Source organism: Lissotriton helveticus, chromosome 5_1 (assembly GCF_964261635.1).
Source record: "Lissotriton helveticus chromosome 5_1, aLisHel1.1, whole genome shotgun sequence".
Lineage (NCBI taxonomy): Eukaryota > Metazoa > Chordata > Amphibia > Caudata > Salamandridae > Lissotriton > Lissotriton helveticus.
The window spans coordinates 349064245-349087491 of NC_136065.1; the positions used below are offsets into that span (position 1 = coordinate 349064245).

General features: G+C 44.1%; 1 protein-coding gene across 1 annotated transcript in view; it reads left to right on the forward strand.

Moving 5' to 3' along the window:
• PLCH2 (phospholipase C eta 2) overlaps positions 1 to 23247 on the forward strand; it is a 631566-nt gene that overhangs the window by 85841 nt on the left and 522478 nt on the right. The window contains exons 3-4 of the mRNA XM_078642469.1: positions 18921 to 19164; positions 20422 to 20551. Of these exons, the coding sequence (XP_078498595.1) occupies positions 18921 to 19164; positions 20422 to 20551 (374 nt within the window). The remainder of the gene's footprint in view (positions 1 to 18920; positions 19165 to 20421; positions 20552 to 23247) is intronic.

Sequence of the window (23247 nt, forward strand, 5' to 3'; positions counted from 1 at the left end):
CAGGCCTCTGCAGCTTGCACCACCCATTGCTAGTGTTGCCAATGACAGTACCTACACAACTACTAACCAGCACACTGCTACAAGTGTGACATTTCAGCCTAATCCAGGCCCCCGAAGCTATGAAAATTGCTTGGGCGACAGGAATTAGTTGTGTCTAATGCATACTGAATTAGTAAACAATTGCTGTTCTGCACGTCTCTAAATTATACAAACAGCGCCACCATGTGGCAGGTGTCTTAAGTCTCGGTGTCAACAATTAAGTGCCAGTACTGAGCCCTGGAAACCACCGGCTCAAATTAAGTACTGCTCCAGGCACCTCATTCTTAAATGAAGGACAGTTCAGGGAAAGAGTAGTGAAATGGGAAGGACATTAAAACTCCATGGGCATCTCTTGACACTCATTTAGGATGTCATCAAGCCATTATTGACCTCAACCCATTAACATCAATGTTGTCATGTGTTAGGCCATCTCTAGAGAGGCAATTTTGGTATTGAGCAGTGCAGCATCCTGGATTCTATTTTCATGGTTTTTGTAACATCAACTTACTCATAGCCAAGTTCTGTCAAATAACCTAATTGAATGAATTGAGCAGGAGATGACTGTTGAAAGCAGTGCTCTGAAATGAATCTCCCAGCATCTAGTATGTTTGCGCTTAACCACTTATTAAATGAGGAGTCACTTTGAAGTCTAATAAGTAAAATATAAATAAATTACATTACCAATAATCAATGTAGTCCAGAGAGTGCATTTCATTGTGTCCATTCATGGGAATTGGTGTCCTACTTTATTGCTGTCAAAAGACCTAAAAGCAGTCATTAATTTGTATAAACTTAAATGCCAGGGTCCTTCTCGGAAGGCGTCTGCCGCTTGCAGCATGCGCTGTTAATGACAGTACCAACATAACACCTAACCATCGGTTAAAATTCTGACTATTTCAGGGACCACATCCATAATAATGGCATGAGATGCTGGTATTGTTCGTTTTCAATGTTATTTGATTTAATAAACATGATTGTTGTGCACATCTCAGACAGTGACACCATGTGGCGGGTTGTCACTAGAGCGGGTGCTGACAATTAAGTGTAGGTTCCGAGCACCGGAAACCACCAGCTCAAATTAATGTCTGCCTAAAAGTCTGAAGAACTGTTAATAACCTTTTAGACAACCCCAGGCCTAATATTTCATAACTTCACTGCTTGGTGGTTTGGGTGACTATTTCTTAGGGCTGCAGAGGTGATAGTCCAAATACAAAGTGGACGTTCACCGTGAGTACCAAAAAAAGGAGACACAGCCTAGGCATAATTTGATCTGAATCACCAAACATTATTTGTTGATCATCTGTAAAACAAGTATATTGGGCTGCTTCGATCCCATGCACCTTTCTTACCGTCTTATTGCTATGTATACATCTTTTGTGCTGAAACAGGGCTTAACTTCAGTTTAACATCCAGACCAAATGTATACAAATTTGGGGATTTTGCTTTTGCATATTTTGCAAAATTCTTTGAAAATTTTGCTAATGTAATTAAATTTGATGAAATGTGTTAGTTTTTTTAAATACTTTCAGGAAAAACTCTAGCAACATTTGTTAATGTGAGAAACCAAATCTGGAAATTAACTTTTTAGGTTTTGCCTGCAAGTGCGCACGTAGTGCGCATGCGCTAGCAAAACCTCTTGAGTTCTATGTTGGGTGATGACCCGCCTCTGTCTATCATTGGCTAGCTCCATAAATGGAGGCTAGCCATTGGGAGACAGAGGCTGTCAATCGCGCTTTCTCTTGAAAACGCGATTCGGGGGCGTTTCGCGGTGTTTTTTTAAGCCCCGCCCCTTGTTGACGTGTGTCCCGGGCCGCGCTGTGATTGGCTGCAGGCCCGGGACACCCCAGTGACGTCATTTCCCGGGCCGCGCTGTGATTGGCTGCCGTCCCGGGACACCCCCGTGACGTCAGCCAATCACAGCACGGCCCGGGACCTGACTTGTTTCACAGAACGGGCGCTCATTGTTTTCCTTCATCTTATACACTTGGTATTGATTTCTCCAGTCCTCTCGTGATCTTTTGCTATCATTTACACTCTATTTTAGCCGGCCCGGCGCTACCGAGCCTCTCCCCACCGCCCCCTCCCCAGGAGAGCCGGCTTGGGAGCCACCCCAGAGCCCCGGTGCGCGCGTTCACGGGGTGTCGCCTCGAGGTCTATGAGCGGATATCCGAGCCTGGCGGGATCCCCGCAAGCGCGCCTCCTTCTCCTGAGCTCCCTTTGCACTAGGATGTTGCGGCAGGTTCTGCACAGGGGACTGAGGACGTCTTTCTCCAGACTCGGCCACTTCATCGCCAGCCACCCGGTGTTCTTCGCCTCGGCTCCGGTTCTCATCTCCATCCTGCTGGGCGCCAGCTTCAGCCGCTACCGGATAGAGGACAACGTGGAGTACCTGCTAGCCCCGCAGCACAGCCTGGCCAAGATCGAGCGCAACCTGGTGGACAGCCTCATCCCGGTGAACCGCTCCAAGCACCGCCTGTACTCCGACCTGCGGACGCCGGGGAGGTACGGCCGGGTCATCATCACCTCCTCCAGAAGGGCCAACATGCTGGACCAGCACCACACGGACCTCATCCTGAAGGTAAACCACTTCTGGGCATGGGCGGGAGGGGTGGGCCTTGAACGCACCTGTCTGTGTGAGGCTCAAGTGTGCCTAGTCACCTGTTAGCGCTGCTTCCTACCTGGGAGCACCTGTTGACGCAACACAGGCTTCCGGTGCAGCCCAGCTTTCATCTCAATGTCTTTTGGCGCCCCCACCCTTCAGCCGCAGTCTGCGCATTTATTAAATCCTCGAATTTAGTGGCTAGTGACATGCTGGGCTGGAGGTGGTCACATGGCCGCCTTGTATAAATAGATATCATGCCATCCTGGGAATGCCTTGCCGCCCAATACAGAGGTCGTCAGTACACGAACTATTGATCAGCGTCTTTGCAGTGTGGAGTAAATGGCACGCGCCTCTCCACCACACTTAAAAATCGATCGTGTAATTGCACAACCAGGCTTGTCTGCCAAGCGAGGTTGCATCGAAGAGGCAGGTGAATTTGTTTGGTGTTCTTTGAGCAGTGTAACGTATGAAGAACAAGGGGTTGCACCAGGGGTGCCACAAACAAGTTGGCATTCATATTAAAAGAAAAATACATACAGCCCTATGCAATATTCCATTGTGAATTTTTATAATTTGTTACACTCATAAATTCCATACCGTAAAACTCTTACATTTCCGCCCTTTTTTTTTTAAACAATACTAGTACAGTGAATGAGTGATTGAGCATGCATTCAGCCAATAGTGAACCTCTGAGTGGATGGAGTTTATGGCATTTGAGCCTTTCTGGTAGTTTTTGGGGACTTGTAGTTTAGTTATAAGATGCAAACAATGTGAACGAGATTGCCTTTAGACGTCATCTGCAGCCCTTGTTAGGCGGAGGGTGGGAGCACGTCGGGTCTCAAGGGAGCGTAACCCAGCATGTTTATATGCCAGCACTCCCCCACGACGTCATCACATGTAAATGTTGCCAGTCCGTCTAAATTAGACAAATCGCCCCTTTGCACCATTGCTTCTGTATCCACATCTTTTTTTAAATGGGAGTGCTTTGAGACAGGCTAAACACATCTAATATCGAGCAGGATGGCGATTTCCTCAAGGCATACAGTTCCCATACTTGCTGGCAGCCACGCCCAAAGATGTCACATTGTCAACAGATGAACCGGAAGAGCTGTGTTCTAATTACGGTTTTCTTAGTTGACCAAATGTGTGATCTTCAACAAACCTGCATAGCAGAACCGAAACAGGCCCCACTTTTCCCGTAATTGAAAGCAAGTTGTAACATGCCAAATGCTTTTTGCAACTGGCAAATTGCAAGATCTATCCACGAAAACTGCCCTATTATTTTGCACCCTTTCCCTGTTCAGCCAACCCGGCCTTCTTAAAAAGCATTGGAACTGCAAGAGAGTTTTAACTCATTCTCATCAATTGAGCAACCTGAAATCCCTTTGCAGCTGTTTCTTCTTTGACCAAATATTGCGAGTAGTGGGAACTATTTTACTACCCAGGTTTAAATTGCAAGCGCAATTCTGTCAATTAAGGCAAACACTTTATCAAGTAGTGGGAGCGCGTCTTAATGGGCATGATGCTTAAAACAAGCCCAAAATATGAACGTTTTTAAGAACTCCCCCAACAGGGTGCAATTTATCTTCAGAAGCCACAAGTTTCACTCATGTATATCGTCCCCCAAAATGTAATTTAGGGGGTACATTTTCAGAATTGGAACGAGCCCTACATTTTATTGTAGGTTTCCTCTTCTTGTTGAAACGGGTGACCCTTTGGCAAATTCTGGCCTCCATTGTCCCAAGTCCATTAACTTAAAAAAACAAGCATTTATAATGCAACGGTTTCGCCTTTGGAAAAGTTTGAGCTATTGGCATTGTAAATGACAACATTTGTATTTATGTGTTGGTTTTGAAAACAGACAAATAAATGGCATTGTCATTTACATTGCAAATAGCTTTAACATTTCCAAAGGCGAAACCGTTGCATTGTAAATGCTTGTTTCTAATTCTTTTTCATCAGAAATAAAAAGTGAAAAAGAACTTAGTGCCCAATTATGACTTTGGTGCTCCTGCACTGTCTCTCCGCTATCACAGCCGTGCAAAGACCGCCCACCTGATTACAAGTTGAACTCATGCAGGACGGTCCTTTTACCGTTTCCAAAGCGGTGCCATGAAAAAGGGCACCGCACTTGGAACAGCAAAATTGTTCCAGCCTGCCATGGACTGCGAAATCCATGCCGTGCTGGAACTGGGGGTGCAAGCAGACAGGGGGGCATATCTTGTGCCCCCCTGAATGCATCCCCATGTCAGGGGGCATGTTGGCCTTGTAGGGCCCCCTTTGTTTCCCGACTGCCAGCCTTTTCGTGGCGGGCTCACTGCCATGAAGAGGCTTGCAATGGAGGAACTGGAAATATGCTTGGCTGGACTGCGCCACTCCCGTTAGCATATTGTATTTCCTCTCTGCCACGCGCACAGCCAGTAGTCCACTGCCAGAACTGCACAGAAAGTTGTAATCCAGCAGTCTGACCACCTCACCATGAGTGTGGCGGCCCAGGGACCACCAGACTTGTAATCAGCCCCTTAGAGATATGTCCTAATTTCCCCCTCAAAAAAATGAAGGGCCAAATTTATCAATGAGTTGTGCTGCCCTTGGTCACACAGCTAGGTGCAAGAGCGACACAACTCTTAAATTATATTAATTTACCAAGCCTCGCAAAGCCTCCTTGGCTCTGAGTGGCGTGATAAATCTGGAGTAGCGCAGCTCAGACCGCTGCTTTTCGTTACTCTGCCCCAGAGAGGCGTTCACGGGTGGACCACACAAATGGATTTTAGCTCATTCCCAGATTCACCACTGGTAGACCTGGAAATGTGTCAAAATGCCACGCCTTCCCCGGGAGGCATAACAAGGAGAAATATCTATATTCTGCAGCGCACACAGAAAGAGGAAAATGCCTCAGGGGATTGTTTTTGTGCCTAACAGCCCTGTTTTCAGTGCAGGCGCCCATGGTGTAAGGGTGCCTGCGTCGGTGCAAGCCAGCGCATTGTGCACCATGACAGAGAAAAGACAAGAGTTCACAGATTAGTGTTAAATATGGTGCATGTGGAGAAGCGTGGCTCAATGGTTAGAGCGGCAGACCCTGATGCAGAGGTCTGGCCCGGGACAAGGGTTCAATTACCGCCTCGGCGGCTCTTGGACTCAATCTCCCCAGACCTGATAATTTTCGCCTCGGTGCCTAGTCTAATCATGGGTCCCACTCTGGGCAATAGCTTGCTTATTTCCACAACGGCCCCAGCAGCGCTGGGATGCCTGGCTTCACCTTGGGGGTCCCCAGGAGTGGACATTTCACATGTAAAAGCCAGGAAGGGTTCCACAGCGGTATGAGTGCAGCGCCGGGACGCCACGTCGCGTGGGCAGCCGTGCGCTTTACAAATAAACACATTTACATTTCTGCTCTTTCCCTAACATGATTTTTTTGATAAATATGCCCCTAACTTCTTATAAGCGCCCCGTACAACAGCAGAATTTTGCAAAGGAGCATTTAAAAAATAAAAAAATAAACATAATTTTGCAATTTCATATAATTGCAAAATCGTGACTCTTATCTAATTATGCAGGCTGAATACTAATTTTGAGCATCCCCCCAAACGAATCCGGAAGCTGTTCATTGACGAGCTGCCTACCTTGGTGGGAGCAGACCTGCAGGTTCCTGCACAGGTCCTGAATCCATTCGCCTCATGACGCCAGCATGCTAGTTTTAAACACTCTTTTATTCAGTGGGGAATTCGTAAAATGATTTAGCGAGGCTATGCACGGGAAATCACAATCTTCATGTTGGGTGATAATTTTATTTTTCCCTTACATGAGTCACGGCTGCAAAGGATACATTTCTCCGTGCCATCCAATCATCCCGTGTCAGGATTGATATGGGTCACGGCTGGCTGCCTGCCGTCTCGCCGCACACTGCGCCGGAAAGGTATATATTCTCTTCACGTTGCTTTGTCTGCAAACCAATGATGCTATTAAGAGTCGGAGAACAGGAGACACCCGCCGCTCTGAAAGAAGGATCCAATCGAAATAAATTACAAGCTACTTAGGGAATTAAAGGTTCTTTGCTAGCCGTAGGCAAGTCTGCATTTTCTTAAAAGGTTATCTTGTTTAAAGGATTAAGGGGTATATGTATCAAATTTTTTGAGAATCTCTATTTGAGAATCGCAAACGAGATGTAATTAAAAATTCGCAAATAGTTAGCGATTTCTTGGCATTCCTTAATTGCGATTAGCATATTACGAATCAAAATTAAGGAATACCTTCCCATTCATTCCTATGGGCCAGGAGGCCCATGGGAATGCATGGGAAGACATTCTCAATTTGCGATTCGCAATTTGAGAATCGCAAATTGAGAATGCATATTCAAGGGTGCCAGGGTGTCCAAAGGAAACCCTGATGCACCCCTGAAATGAGCATTTGTGCGCATGTGGCACACATACATGCTCTAAGGGCATGTATGTGCACCACATGGCACTTTGAAAAATGCCAAAAAGTGCATTTTTCAAAGAAATCGCAAATTACCACCAACTTGAAGTTGGTGGTAATTTGTGATTTCTTAAGCAGAAATCGCACAACATATTTGCTTAATTTGCGATTCCTTAAATGTAATTGCAAAATAGAGAATCGCAAACTTTGCGATTCTCTAATTTGCGATACACTTTTGGGATGATACATGCCAAAAGGCCTTTTCCCGTTCGCAAACGGGCCAATTCTGAGAATCAGTTAATTTGCAAACGGGAGTAGGGCTTGATACATATGCCCCTAACTCCTTACAATGTCTTTTTTTTTGGTTTTACAGTCCACAGAGAGATCTCGGTTGCGCCCTTCAGCAGAAACAGTTTTGTATTATATATGTGCTACACCTTAAAAATGCAACTTGACATATTCATGACTATAAACATTGCAGCTGTGAGGTTCGCAGTTTGCAGCCAACATGCCACTACCGCTAGATAGTAGCAAAAAAACGGAGTAAATGCACATATGAGCCAGGTGGCCCGGTGAGGGAATGTATCCCCAGGAAACATGTGAAATAAAGACGCAGGAACCAAACAAACATGTAATTAACCGACCAATACATTTCATTTTGATGACATTTCAAATTTCGAACTAGTATTTGGCAATGTTAGCTGAGTCACAGCAAAAACAATACATTACATCGTATTAATAAAGCCAGACAAATCCCTCAAATTACTTACTGTTAGACCTGGCATCTTTGGCGTGGTTTCCCCCTATCTTTTTGCCTCTACCTCCTGTATTTTTGATGCTGTGCTGGATTTCGTTTTTGCTGGTTTAGATGCTTTGGACACTCTGCCACTGCTGATCAGTGCCAGAGTGTAAGTGCTCCCTATGTAAATTGTTATTCTGATTGGATATACATGTTTGGCATATTTGTATCGCCATGAAGTCCCTAGTAAAGTGCACTGGGTGTGCCAGGGCTGGTGATGACAGATGCTACTAGTGGGCCTGCAGCACTGATTGTGCCACCCACATGAGTAGCCCTAAAATGGTGTCTCAGGCCTGCCACTGCGTGCCTGTGTGCAGTTTAGAAACTGCCATGTCCTCCTGGTCAGTGTCCCCACTGACCAGGCCTAACCCGTCCCTTTTTGTGCACATCAGTCACCCCTATGGAAGGCCCAAGGTACCCCCCTGGGCAGGGTGCAGTGTATGTAAAAGGTAGAGCATATACTAGTGCAGGTAACATGCTCTGATAGTGAATGGCAGCCATTTTCGTTTTTCACTATTGTAAGGCTATCTTGCTCCATAGATTAACATGGGGGATGCTGGCTACAGTGGTTAACAGCATTTCTTCCCATAGGAACAAGATAGGACATAAGTATCTAGTATCCCTGAACTCAGAATTTAATAACACATCTTTTAGGAAAGGTTGTTTTTAAATCCTGTGTTTGAGAACAGCACTTTTAGAAAGTTGCTGTTCTCTTGTCTGACCTTTCTGTGTGCCTTGGCCTGTTTGTGGATTGACTGTCTGGTTTGAGAGTGACAAAGGCTGGGGATGACTGCATTTGCAACTGGAGTGGTGGGAGGAGTTAGCACCTGGGCCTGAATAGGGCTGTGCCTGCCTTCCACAATCCTGCGTCCACCTCCTGCTGGGCGGCTGTCGACCCTGCCCCTCACTCTGAAAGGAAAGAAGAAGCCAGCAAAACAAAGTACTCAGGAAACACCCAGAACTGGTTCAGACCGGGCTCAGGGCCCACATGCACAGAGAGAACAAAGACTTTAGGGGTATAAGTACAGGACCCCTGACAACAGAAAATTAGATCATCCTGTAATCAAGAAGGAACCTCTGCCAACGAGAAATCTGAAACTGAAGAAGGAAGACTGTCCTGCTGTTGCTCTGCTGGACTGACCTGCTGTTGCTTTGCTGCCAAGGAGAGGGGAAGGACGTTGCTAGTGTGCTGTGTCCCCTGTCTTGAAGGAATCTCCAAGGGCCTGAGAAGAGCTGGCTCCTGTTCTGAAGTCCCAGGAACAAAAGGACTTCACCCCCGGCTTCCCTGAACTCTGCTGAGAGAGTTCTGTCCTTCCTAGAGTGCTTGATCCAGTTGTGGGGCCTCTGGAAGTTGTACCTGTGCTGGGAAGCTTGAAACTAAGCTTGAGAGACTTTTGCAATTGAAAAATGTCGCATCGCTCGCTTGCGGAGCGCATCCCCGACAGTGCGAGAAGTTTACCGCCGCTACGAAGGTCAAGATCGTCCCAGCGCCTGACGCCGCTGCCAGAGCCGTCGCATCCTTCATTTGCGGGACGCACCAGACCGGTGCGGGAAAGTCGAACATCGCTGCGAGTGTCGTCGCAGAGCCTGTCGGCGCTGGGTGAGAACGCCGCACTGCTTGCTTGCGGAGCGCATCACGTCACTGCGAGCATCGTCGCAGAACCATCGCATCGAGGAGCTGCGAGAGAGAGGATCACCGCTGGACCGCGCATCGTCGCCCCGGAGATCGTCGCAGCCCCTACGAGATCGTGGCATCATGCCTTTGCGAGAACAGACTTCCTACGGAACCTACGCACTGGAATCCATACAAGTGGCCTTCCTCCCCATACAGACTGGATTCATCGCAACACGCCCGCTGCTGCAGTGGGGTAATCGCAAACGCCTCCCCAGGGTCTCAGGATCAACGCATCGCTTGTTTTCCACCGCACCAGCTTCTGCTTTTGGAACTTTGTTGCAACTAAAAGGTACTGTGAGTAAACGTGACGCAACTGTGAACTTTTCACGCATCTGTAGAGAATTCTATCGCAACGTAGAGAATTCTCTATCGCAACCTAAAGAATTTTAACGCAACCTTAAGAACTGTTTTGAAACCATATTCTTGAACTGTGTATGTTGGATTTTTGTCGTTTTGGTCTTGTGTAGTTTAGATTAAATACCTTTATTTTTCTAAACAGTTGTGGAGTCAGTTTGTGGTGTTTTCACTGTGTTACTGTGAGTGTTGGTACAAATACTTTACGCATTGCCTCTGGTTAGCCTAGACTGCTCGTGCCAAGCTACCTAGAGGGTGAGCAGGGGTTATCTCAGAGGGTTATCTCCTTGCCCTGACTAGAAGCAAGGGTCCCAATTTGGACAGTGGTACCTACCTCTGCCAACTAGAGACCCCCAGTTCTAACACTTACTAACCTACAAAAACAAAAAAACTCAAAGTTCACTTGGAAATTCTCCGAAGAATCCGGATGAAAATCCGAAAGGTAATCTTAGATCTGAAGCGGAGTTAAACTTTTAGGAATAACAGAACCAGCTAAAGGACTGACTATCAAGGAAACAGCGAGCCTAGAACCCTGGAGGTAGTTAATCTCCTCATAAATGTAAAAATGATACCATAACAGATTAGCTGTATAGATAAATGTCCTGTGCTTCGTATTACAATTGTCCATCATGCACTTTTCTCCCTCCCGCTGGTATGTTTCCTGGTTGCAGCATTTTTAACTTGGTGTCTGCTCAGGTGTGCCCCAGACTGGCTTAAACTCTCTTGGAACCAAGGCGACCCTTCTTTCAGTCACCATCGAGTAAATACATATAGAGCTGAAGGCATGGTGAGGTTGGTAGCAGTGTGACTGTTTTGTGATGGACGCTATTTCTCTACTATTTAGTGTATGTAAATTCTATGTGCTCCCTTCTACTTGGACTCAAATCCTTGGACAGTGTGTGGAGTGTGTTGTTATGGAGTAATCGGCATTCCTGAGTTGTTAGCAGGGATGTGTGCACAAGGCAGTGTTTTCCCACTGCAGATTCACCCCCCCCCCTATGTATGTTCCCCTCTGTTGTGACTTTGTTGCATGGTTCCTTCTGCAATGGCAGGTGATGCATTTGACCTCCCCTTCATCCCAGCCATTTCCCTCTTTGTTATCTGTGGCCCTCTCGCCACCACTTTATAGCCTGCAGAAGAGAGAAACTTTCTTTTAATATTGTGCTGGAATCATTACCCGACTGCTCTTTAAACTGAACGTGGTTGACGATCTTAGGGAAAAGCCTGACGGTCCAGCTTTTTTAGAACTAGCACAGTCCATATTGGAGCTAGGCCCCTGCCCATCTCTGCCCCTAAACTGAACATATTCTGGACCAATATGCCCAGTACAACAAGAAGCATTGGCCCTCCACTTGCCATGTGAGACCTGTACTCTTGCTCCTATGGACCCGGGTCATTGTGTGGCCTGTCTCACTCAAATTAAGGCCAAAATGGGATGACGTCCTGCATTGAAGACTCCCTGACAGTTGTTATACCACTTTGAGCAGTTGTCTGAGGTGACCAAAGCACCAGTAGGCCAAAGAAAACCATGTGCTGGCTATGTGTCTGCCATTAAGAGATTGGTCAATACCTTGCCTGAAGGAAGGACAAGCGGCAGTGGAACAAGTGGATCCAGTGTTCGAAAGAAACAGTACAAGAGTGACCGAAACATGCAGATCAGCCAATCCTGCAGGAGTGACGGTGGTCATCAGTCTTGCTGTACTTGCAAAGATGAAATAATCCTTTTATTATCGTCACAAATAAGTCTCCATCATCCTCTTCTCAATCACCTCATCTGTCTCTATTCTGTTGGATCTGTATCCTAGGGGTCGCGATCCTTCCCTGATGGAAGTCATGATGTGCAGGGACTCCTGCAACTTCAAAGAGACCTTTAAGAGCAAAGATTTAATGCCGTTGTCCCCACTGGACCTTGACATGAGATACTGCCGCTGGCCTTTGTGCTGCCCCAAGCCTGTAGATGCCTGTTACAATTTTTCGTTTTACTGCAAACATTGGTATTCAAGATTATCGGAGCTCGGTACTTCTGCAGTTGAAATTAAAATGCTAGCTGGCCTCCCAGGCTCCCTCAATCACTGTTGCACTAAATCAATTTCAACTGATCATTCTGAGACACAAGACCATGAAGATTTCAGTACTTTGAGGGTATCTAAAATGTCCAGCACAACTTTAGGGGCGTAACACAGGCCCCTGCAGCCCCCGCGGTGCGGGGGGGCCCTCACCCTCTAGGGGGCCCCGTCAGCACCGCACTTCTGCTGGGGAGCACTAGTTTGAGTCCGGAGGGGGCCCCTTCACTTACCCTGCAGGGGGGGCCCCTCAAGGTTCGTTACGCCACTGCACAACTTGATGGTTTCCAAACACTGTCCCCTGAAATCCAATATGTCTCTTTATGCCGTTCCATGAGTCAAGGTTGGCTCCATGAGGCCCTGGTAGACCATTGAAAAATGTATTAATGTACTCGTGCCTGATCTCTTCCTACCCTGTAATAGTTGGCAAATTAGCATCAGGACAAGGGAGAACAAATGTCTCTTCTGGGAGGGAAGGGACCACTCTCAAAATTGTAGGAGATTTCGGAAAGTGGGTTCTCCAAAGGGAAAATGAATTCCACGTGGGGACAAAAAATGGAAAACAAAGTGCCACTTGCCAGATTTTTGCATGCACAAATATGTATGTGTGTGTTTGTTTGTGTGAAAACAGCCATTGGCAAAACATTTCCAGACACATGTCTGGAAAACTGCATCTAGGCTTAACCTGGAAAAAATTGAGGGATAGTGAACCACTAGCATAGATTTACTCTTTTTTATATTCTCAACCTAACAATCTTGGCTACATTTTGGGATCAACCATATCTAGGGGCAGTGAGGAGAAACCCCAGTACCAAACAGTTGTACTTCCCAGTAGTTTCTTTGTGCCCCTTGTCCTGGGAAAAAGGCCAGACATAACCTCACAGCAAAGGTCCAACAGTAAGTCCCAGAAAACATTTGCACAGACCTGCTACAATCAAGTGGCAAACACTATCACAGTGTCATCTGGCCCCAGAGTCAGGCTGGTCTAAAAGGTGAGTGTGCGGGATGTTTTATGTCTGTTTGTGGGCCTGTTTTATAGTCTTGTGCTCCCGTTTTTACTGTTGATTTCCCTGTTATTAAAACAAGCATTGCTTGCAGGAAGCTCAAATCCAAGGAGTCTTCTATAAATTGTAAAACACTTATGCACAGTATCTATAAATTCAAAATCGCCCCAATTTGCAAACATGGGCCACTGTTTTTTAGCTATCTAATTCACTAATGAGGGCACTTTTATTGTGGGTCCTGCTCCTATCTTCTGTCCCGGTCTGACCCTGTTGGGCCCTGCATTACACATGAAGCCATCTGCTTGTAGAGAGGCCTTCACACTCTCCCTTGCACGGATCTACTGGGTGCACGGTGCCAGGCTGTGCGAACGCCACCCTGTCAATCTGTGCCTTCAGGGGGTAGGCAAGGGCACCTATTACAAACCCATCAGGAACGAGCAACTGTGCCAACAATTGTCAGACTGACACCATGATCGATCAATGTTCGATATCCCAACGTAACCTACATTTGCTTCTCCGTCTGTGACGTCCACGGCAGACAGACGGCCCATAATTAGCGCCAGCATATTAAGCCAGTTAAATGGCTTGGTGAAATGAATGCTCCTTGCCAACATCTGCTGTGCACTGAAGGTCGCAGAGTTAAATCCCACGACTTCCAACGCAGAGCAGTCTCCTGAGAATATACACCGCGTTGTACTTCTAGGACGCCTGTTACTTGGTTGCAGACAATAAATTCGATCTTTGACTTCACCTAGAAGACTCTGAGTTTCTGTGTCTGAATCAGGAAAGTACTTGAGGTCTTAGGGTGTACCCTGACACCACTGGGTTCCGGAAAACCCAGTACCTCAGCTTCAGTGTTTGTGAGGTGAGTTAATTGGGTACCGTGAATTTAGTTCTATTGCCACCTAATATTTATAGAGCTGAGATACAGAAAAATTGAAGCATGAGTGGGATATAATGGAAATGTGTTACAGGTGATATAATTGCTTAGTGTTGAATTTATATATACAATTATAGATGGGTAACTGTGGCAAATGCAGAAGTTATTCATCGTGGGGTTCTGAGTGACATGAAACAGACAATGAGGGCGAAGCTCAAACTTTCTAACATGTCACTCAAAACTCTGAGGTGAATAACTTTCCTGTTATTTACAGGTTATAGGTCTGCTATGTTATGCTGTATATGGACACCTAAATCATCAGCCCTTCTTACAGCATATACACAGGGACAGCGCAGTAATGGAGGAACTCTATATAACATATAAAAAATGTGTTTATAAATAATAATTTCGCTGACACTCCCCCACACCGCCCTTGGCATAAACACCCACAAGCTCCCAAAACAAAATAAAATAATACAAATAAATACTTGGTATCCATTTCCAAATATAAAAAAATACCCGGCCTTCTGCCAGTCACCACACTAAATGGTAAATAGGCCACCCTCAACCCCCCTCTCTTTAAATGTAATGGACCATGATGACAATGTGCCTTCTGCTCTGCATCCCCATGACTGTCAATCAATCCATGCTCCCTATCCAAATTGAAATAAAAATAACCTCATGGCCTGTCACCAGTGGCGGCTCCTACGCTAAGGCAGGGGAGCGACGCCTCACTGGAAATAAAGGAAAAATAAAATGATAATAACTTGTTGTTCCTGCTGGGCGTCTTTTCGGGCAGGGCTGCTCTGCTCTTAGAGCATGGGGGAGGAGTGGTGGGCACACTCTAAGTGTGCAAATACTGATTGGCTGGCCCTCTCGGGCCGGCCAAACATTCATGCGTAATTTGCATGTTCTCCATGCAGGCTGCGTGGAGAACATGCCCAGGCTCTTATTCCCTAGCTGAGTGCCGAACCACAGCACTCAGACCAATCACAAAGCTGCATTGCAGCATTGTGATTGGTATGGGGAACCTTGATGTGCTTTTTGTTCCAGGCTGGGAGAGACACAGCAAGAAGATGGAGGAGTGATGCGGTGACGACGGACGAGAGATCCGGCGAAGAGGTATTTTTTTGGAATGATTTTTTTACAAACCTCTCCCCGAAGGTTGGTGAGAATGCCAACTACGACTCCTATGCTGAGCGCTGGTGTCTTGAAACACAGCTGAGGCACCAGCACAAAGGGGAAGTGAGCGCTTCCTCTGTATCACTTCACAACTGTGGTTAACCACTCTGGTTAACCACTCTTGTGACATCACAGCATTCCGATCGAGTTAGTCACGCCACTGTCTTCCTATGGAAGCCATACACAGCAATATCATTATATTTAACATGTGCTCAACTAACAAAATTGCCACGGTACTTATAATATTGCCATGTTTAACCTGAAGACGAAGATGGTGATGTCCAAATAGCCAATGGGAAAACTGGCCACTCCTCTTACCCGGGATGCCATGTTTCACCCTGGCACATTGCTTGTCTCTTCCCAGATCAAAGACTGTGGACAAGCTGCTGAAAACAGAGAACTGGCATTGGGGATTTAGGAATCAAAATAAATGTAATTTGTTGAAAATTAGAAGCTTTCCTCTGTTGGGCAGGGGTAGCTGGAGTTGATTGTTTCGAAAGATCATGGCCCTGCTTTCATGTCTGCGACAACGTGGCAGCCACAGGAGCTGAGAAGGAGTAAGCAGCTTACATGACTTATCTCAGCGCTGTTGCTATCAGACATGGCGCGTTGACCCTTAATCTTTAAACCAGCGGTATCAAGGTAGGTGGAGAGGGGTGGATCGAAGCCAGGGTCCCTGTTACCCGGTTACCTACTCTGCAATTGAGTTCCATTTGGATTCCTAGTTTGTAAAATCATACTGTGTGGCTATTCTCAAAACAAGTCGTGGCTCGGGCCTTACTGGCGCTCTGCAAGTACCATGGTTTATGTATCAGCCAAGTTAAAACATCAGATGACTCTCTCTCTTCTCCTCTTCCTTTCTTTTCTCTCCCTTATCAAAAAATTATTTAAAATGCATTTGTATTCAGTATGGTTTTATTCCATAGGGATCCTTTTTTATCACTGTTTCGCATTATTCTCCTTGCTGTTATGGTTTCCTGCTATTATGGATTATTTACTGATGTTTTACGTTGTCTTACTCTCTTAATAAAGCATTTTAAACAGTAAAACATCAAATGAACCTAGAAATCTGTGTATCATTATACATGTTATTATGTTTCATACCTGCTGCTCCTTACTCCGCTCAGATGAGGAAGGGGCGCTTGCCCTATGCAAAATTTGTCTTTAGATCTTTTTAATGTCGTTTTAAAAAAATTCACAGAGGTAAAAAAATGAAAAATGCGTGTGAAATGTTGAATGAAAAGATTGTGTTTGATTCCCTCTACTCCAACGAACCTAGGGGCATATTATCAAGAGCATTATCGCCAGTTTAGCGGGACTTTTTCCCACGAAAGCAGCGATAATTTTATCGCCTTATTAGCAAGCTGTCGCTAACAACAGTTAGCGACAGCTTTTAGGCGATAGCGACCGGTTTGGGGCCCGCTTTGCATGTCAGCGATATTTATCGCTAATGACATGCAAAGTGGGCGTAAACAACCTGTTAGCGACTGAAAGAAGTCGCTAACACAGCTATCGCCTATTAGCAAAACAGGCGAAGCGATAAAAAAATTTGCGCTAAGCGAGAATATGGCTAAAACCTAATGCCTGCTCAGACCACTTCTTAACCTGTATATCCAATGGGAGGTGGATATTCAGGTTAAGACCACATTAGCGATAATGCTTGAATATTGCTGGATTTCCAGCGATATTCATGCATTTAGCCGCTATCGACGGATATTTTATCACTTTTGAGATAAATGTTGCTAATAGCACGTTATCTCAGCGATAATATCCGGCGATGTGCGGCGATAAAAAAATGCGCTAAGCTCATTTAGCGATAAATATCGCTATTTGTTGCTAATATGCCCCCTACTTCTTTGCAGACCAAGGGGCATATTTACAAGCCCCTAATCCCACCGGAGCATCACTTTTTCTGACAATCCGATCCAGGGGTTCGCTATATTTTTGGCACATCCCTGGTTTCAAAAATGTCTGAGCGTGGTAAGAATTTTGGTATAATACTGCGTTCCAACATATTATTGTAAATATCCCCCAAATCTATTGAAAAATGTTTTTTGCGGGAAAAATATTCCCCAAAACATTGCTAGGCCGAATTTTTGTTCAGATTCAAAGTTATACAAATGAGACAAACTTGATATCGCTATGAGGTTATGCAGTTTGTCGGCTTGACAACACTTTTAGGTGAAAATAAAATTTCGAATGTATTCTGTTCATATGCTGTGAAGAGGCTTTGCAGTATTTGGGCAACCTACATTTAAAAACACAACTTGCACTCACCAATGCTTCTTTATGGAAAACCGGGGAAATCACTCGTTTCGACCTATTTTCAATTTTGGTCTGATTATCAGATCAGCTGTTTGAAATTTGGCAGCAATTGAGGCTGCATTTCACAAAAGTTACAACATTGTGCCTTTGCCATATTTATAAAGAGTTGGGAGTGCTGATCTCATCGTTCAGACTTGCACAAAAAGTGTTGCTCCCTGGTGCAACGTTGTGACAGTGGGGCCTTGCATGACATCCATACTCAAGTTACTCCCTCCAATACAAATGTATATGCACTGACAAGTGCCCTTTGGTAAGCTGCTTAAATGTGCAATTTTAATTAAATGACTCATGATGTACCTATTACACAATACTCTGCTTGGCCCAACTTGTGCCGGCTTTAATTTAGCATTAGGTTTTCGCAAAATCAGGTCATTTCACTAGCAGATCTGGCTTTCCAGGAATTTGTGTGATGTTCCTACCCATTGCGCTCTATTTGCATTCACCATTACGCAATGCAACGCCATTAGCGTTGAAGGTTCGGTCAACCATTTTAGGGCAAAATACATTTTGCACTAGAAAGTTTATTGGTATTGGCTTTTACACTGCTTTGCATCATTCGAGCTCCAACGCAAAGAAATACTAATCATGTGCGTCAATTTTTTAAGCTATGCATGTTCAGTGTACTAATTTCAATAAAAGTCCCAAAAAAGACACAACGCTTACAGTGTAACTTATGAGTGCCTCAAACAATCTTTCCCAACTTGTCAAAGTTTACAGGATTGCCTGATTTCAGGGTGAATGGTTAATGGCCACCCAGGTCATGAGATCCCAAAAATTGTGAAGATGCTTTGCATAAGTGACCTTTCCTATAAAATTACAAATGAGTGATTCTGATGGGGAACAGCATTTACAACGCAACTTTTACCACGCACTACCTTTACCACGCAACTTTTACAACGCAAGTCGTTACAACGACTTGCGCTGGTGGGCGCTGTAGGATAGGGAATAGTTTAATTTACTATCCAAAACCTTCCCTACTATCCACGGAGACTGGAGTTGGAATAGTAAATTACACTATTCACTATCCAGCTCCCCCCAACGCAAGTCGTTGTAATGACTTGCATTGTAAAAGTTGCGTGGTAAAGGCATGCGTTGTAAAAGCATGCGTTGTGATGTCATACATCCATTCTGAAGCGTATTATTAATAGTCCAATTATAAACATATGAGGTAATTGTGCCACCTTTGATGTTTTCATGTAAAAAGGACCACTTTTAACTGAAGGCCACTGCTGATTGGCATCAGAAGAGGCGAGTGATCAAGCCCTTGCTTATCAGAGGGCTTCAGAGGATGCCCCATGTAGTAGGGCAGACAGAGTTTAAATAAGGATAGATCCAATCTGCCTGTAATATATGTTGAGACCTAGCTTCTTTGGTACTGAATGGTCATTAAAAAGGGGAAGTAGCAAACTAAAGAAAATATAGCACAGTCCATGTTGAGAACAGAAATCTATACGTTTTAATTTGCCTTTAGTTGATTCTGAACCACAATGAACAATGGTGCCCCTTGCTTCACAATTAAGTCAACATCATATTTAGTTATTCTCTTCTGATGGTAATGATGTCCCACTTTTTTTCTGCCAGTTTCCATCGATTCCATCCAGGAAGTATGCGAAGGGAAGCAATCTGAGATATTCCAGCGCTACGCAGATGGCAGCTTCGATCCCAACTGCTGCTTCAGCATCTACTATGGAGATCACATGGAATCTCTGGATCTGGTGTCCTCCAGTGGAGAAGAGGCAAGAACATGGATCACTGGGCTCAAGTACCTAATGGCGGGTATAAGCGATGAAGACAGCTTGTCCAAGCGCCAGAGAACACGGGACCAATATCCTTTGATAATGGGAGATGAGGCTTGGAAAGTTCTCCATTGTTGATTGTCACCCTATTTTAGAGCACACCTCAGACTTTTCCTGGTGGTCCTAAACAAGAAAAGTGCACCTCGGAAGGACCACCCTTCATAGAACAGACCTTCTAGCCTGTGGCATATCGGCCCTTGATTAAAGGTTTCGGACAGCAGAGCAATCTGAGGGTGCAACACCCGCTGGAAACCTGGTGCGTTGCTTATCTCCAAATGAGTCAGGTGTGCTACAAGTTTGGCTGATGGGGCATCAACCATTTTTTGGCAGGTTCTGCACATCTGCTGAACTTTTTATGACCACCATAGGCCTCTCTGAGACATGCACAGAATCATGTAAGAGTGCCAACCATAACATGTATTTGAGTATTAATTTATCTCCGCATCATATGTTAATCGCCTAAAGAGTTGGCATCCAAATCTTGGCTTCAGGCTAAGCCAGGAGATGTCATTACCAGCTCAATCGCCCTTCTAACCCATCTTAGTACAGTAGCCTGGCTTTGCTTCTAGGCATACTTTATTTTCTTTCTCTTATTAGACTTCACTTTAGTGTAGGTGTCATTCCGTGTTTTAAGTTGTATAGCAAAGAAGTGTTTTTATGTGTGTGTTGAAGTTCACCCATCTCAATATACCACAATGTGAACTTGTTTAGGGTGTAGTGAATCCACAATTCTGCTGTTTCTAATGACTATGGTCTCATTTCTGGAGGGATGATTATGAATTTTGTGAATGGGAGACTCCATTGAAAATATGATGGATATCCCATCCACCATATTGCAAGTGCTATAGGATAACATGCACTTGTAATACATTGAAATGTTTATGATGGAGTATCACACCCACCAAACTCTAAATCAGGCCCTATGACTGAAACTGCAAACTAAATGTGAATAAACTTACAGTTTGACCAGCAGGGCCCTTAGTGTGTCAAGATGTGCACACTAACCAGAGAATTAAGGTTATTTTGTAAGTCAACATATCTGGGTGCAAGAAAGACGCCATTTTACAGTGACAAATCCTTTATGTAAGGCTAGATGCATTGTTCTCGACAAACAACAAGATCACGGCTAGTTTCAAAATGAGGTCCTTGATTCCTTTTTGGGAAAAATATCATAGACATCTGTCATTTGGTGTATGATAGACACAACATTGAGTATTTGTGAATGGATATTGTATGATGTCTAGAGTGGAACTACAATCTCTTGTCTTCCTTAACCTCAGTTAAATGTGGTTGAAGCAAACATTTGATGAAGCCGACAAAAACGGTGACAGCAACCTCAGCATCAACGAAGTACTGCAGCTCATGCACAAGCTAAACGTTAACCTCCCCCGCCAGAAAGTCAAGCAAATGTTCAAGGTAAGGCTCTTTGATGCTTGTTATGCAAGGGTTAAAAATGTAAATTTTTACAAGATAAGAGGCCTATTAATTGAGTTATCAACAATACAAGTTGAATGAAGAGTTCTATGTCCTTTGTTTGGCTGCACGGAGCAATAGATGAGGGCGGCATGCCCCCCTATGAAGGAAATGTAAGTGAGATGAAGGTTAGAGGGTGTGGGAAAAGATTGAATCAAGGCAGGAAATTCTGGCACTGATTTAGATCTCTGCGGATATCCGTTTATATTTCAGCGGACGGGATATCCTTCACCGTTGTGACTGAGTAACCCATCTACCGAGATCTAATCAAGCCCTCTGTGTCTGCTAATTGTGTGTGTCTGTGTGGGCTTCTGAGCATGTGTGTTTGTGTGTAGGAGTGTCTGCGTGTGTAATTAGAACTGAGATAGACTGCATCCCCACTGAACTCAGGAGAATCTTCCTGACATTCGGTGTTCCTCCCAGTCACTGTGATGTGCATTCCTGGCATTATAGCGGACATCAGTTGCATGAATTGCATGAGGTGAAACGCCCTGACTCTACACTGGGCATCCCTGATGTTATGATTGACAGCCCTGCCTTTTGTGTACTATAAATCATTACAGTATCCAAACACAACAAAAGTTTTGAAGGTGGTGCTTGTGGTCTCCTAATCACAACATTCCTGTATTTGAACAATGTTGTCATGTGTGAAGCTTAGCAGTTGGCGGTAGGTGTATGTTGTTCACGTCACGAGTGTGCAGGTCTCTGCACACACTTTGATCCAAGAAGGGGTGACTCAGACAGTGCATACTTGTTTCAATCTGAGAATGAGATCTTACTTGTTTTAGAGGGAAACATTGTGCTTTGAAAAGTGCAAACCTTTATTAAAGTCAGTAAGGACAGATATTATAGTAGTGTGCACACTGAGATTAAGTTATTTCAAAATGTGTTCTTCAATAATAAACACTTTTTGGGCTTCATAGCACTGAATGTGCAATGCCAACAGGAAAATTGTCTATCCAGTAAAATGCCCATACCAGAAGGTTGGTTCTTAATTGGTGCACAAATATATCACAATTTGATTTTTGCTCATCAAAATTGAAAATAATGTCCTTGTAGTGTGTGTTCTCCACCGTTCTTAAGGTTGCAGGCTTTTAACGTGAGAAGTTTTATCTGGCGCAAATTGTGTAGCCAACCAACCGCAGAGTGGGCTATTATCATACAAATTATAATAGCCATCCTGGTGCAAATGGGAGTTTGCACCCACGTTTGGATTTGTACAAGTTCTTTGTGTGGACTTTTTTTAGTGATCATTAAATGCATTTTACCAAATATTTCTTGTCTGCAACAGGTATGTCATGTCAGGTCATCACAGAGTCTTGTTTGTATGCTCAGAGCTTCTTAGGGACAAGCTCTGTTATTTATATGATTTTCAAATATTAGCAATTTGAATTGGAAACAGAATCAGAGAGACTACACACAGAAGATACTGTTAGACAAGAAGTCTCGCCAGTAGTTGTAGTGGATATATACATATTCAGTATAGTAAAATAATGTATAGCATGATTATGGGAGACTGCTTTGTCCAGTTCTTGATGTGCAACTAGGGAGTCTATTTTCCCCAAAACAGTGCCTTCTTGTATAGTATTAAAATGCATGCATTATAGCATATTATTTCTACATATTTGAGTGGAGTGCTATGAGAGAAGAAAAAGTGTAGCCACTGACACCACCACCAGAATTGTTAACAATCGCAGGGACTCCAGCGATGCATTGGAAACAATGGAGAGTTATGTGTAATGAGTGTTTAATGTCACTTGGGGAGAACGTTTCACACGTGAACGGAATAAATCATTGTTACTAAACCCATTACTAGCTGAAGTATGCTAATGTATGAAACATTACCCAGACTAGAGGAGATTCAGAAGGGAGAAAATGTTGACGTGTTTCAGCTATCCACATAAATAATGCATGCATAGTTTACACTCTTATTCGAAAGGTAGCAAATCTATTAAAGGGGTACAGCGAGAGAAAGAAAACCTGCATGATCAAGTAAGATCCTTGTGGCCAATTTGCAAAGGTATCTGTGAGATTTTGAAGTAGTACTTTTGTGTTGTTCAGTTCAGTTCAAAAACGTTATTGCGGTTAGGTTTAACCATAAAAGCACATAAATATAAAATATACAGTTTTCAAACTTAACAGTTGTCTTTTAAAATCAATTCAATTGGGATAATCCATCATCAAATAATGCTCGAAGTGGAAAGAGATAAAAATTAAAAGTTATAAAAAATTTAATTAGATCTACAAATACTTAAAAATTGTAAAATATCCTTTGGTGTACTTCTTCGCTTTTGTGTTGTAATACTCCAGGATTACTACTTAATATACTTCTAAATGCCTTTGAGAGTTGACTCCGAGTGTGGAAAAAAAGAAACGTATGAAAATGGTTTTCATGTCTACCAAAAGAGTTTTCATTAAAAAACGAAATTCATCAAAACAAAACCATTAATTTAATTTAGTGTAAAGATTATGTGACCATTTAGCCACAGGCAGTGTGACTAGGTGTATTACAGCATGAGTACTATTTCACATACTCATAATTGGCTTTTGGAATGCCTCTCTTGAGGGAATTAGCAGCAACTTGTAAGTGATTAATATAAACTAGTGAGCTTACGAGAAAGTCTATTAATGCTGAAGAT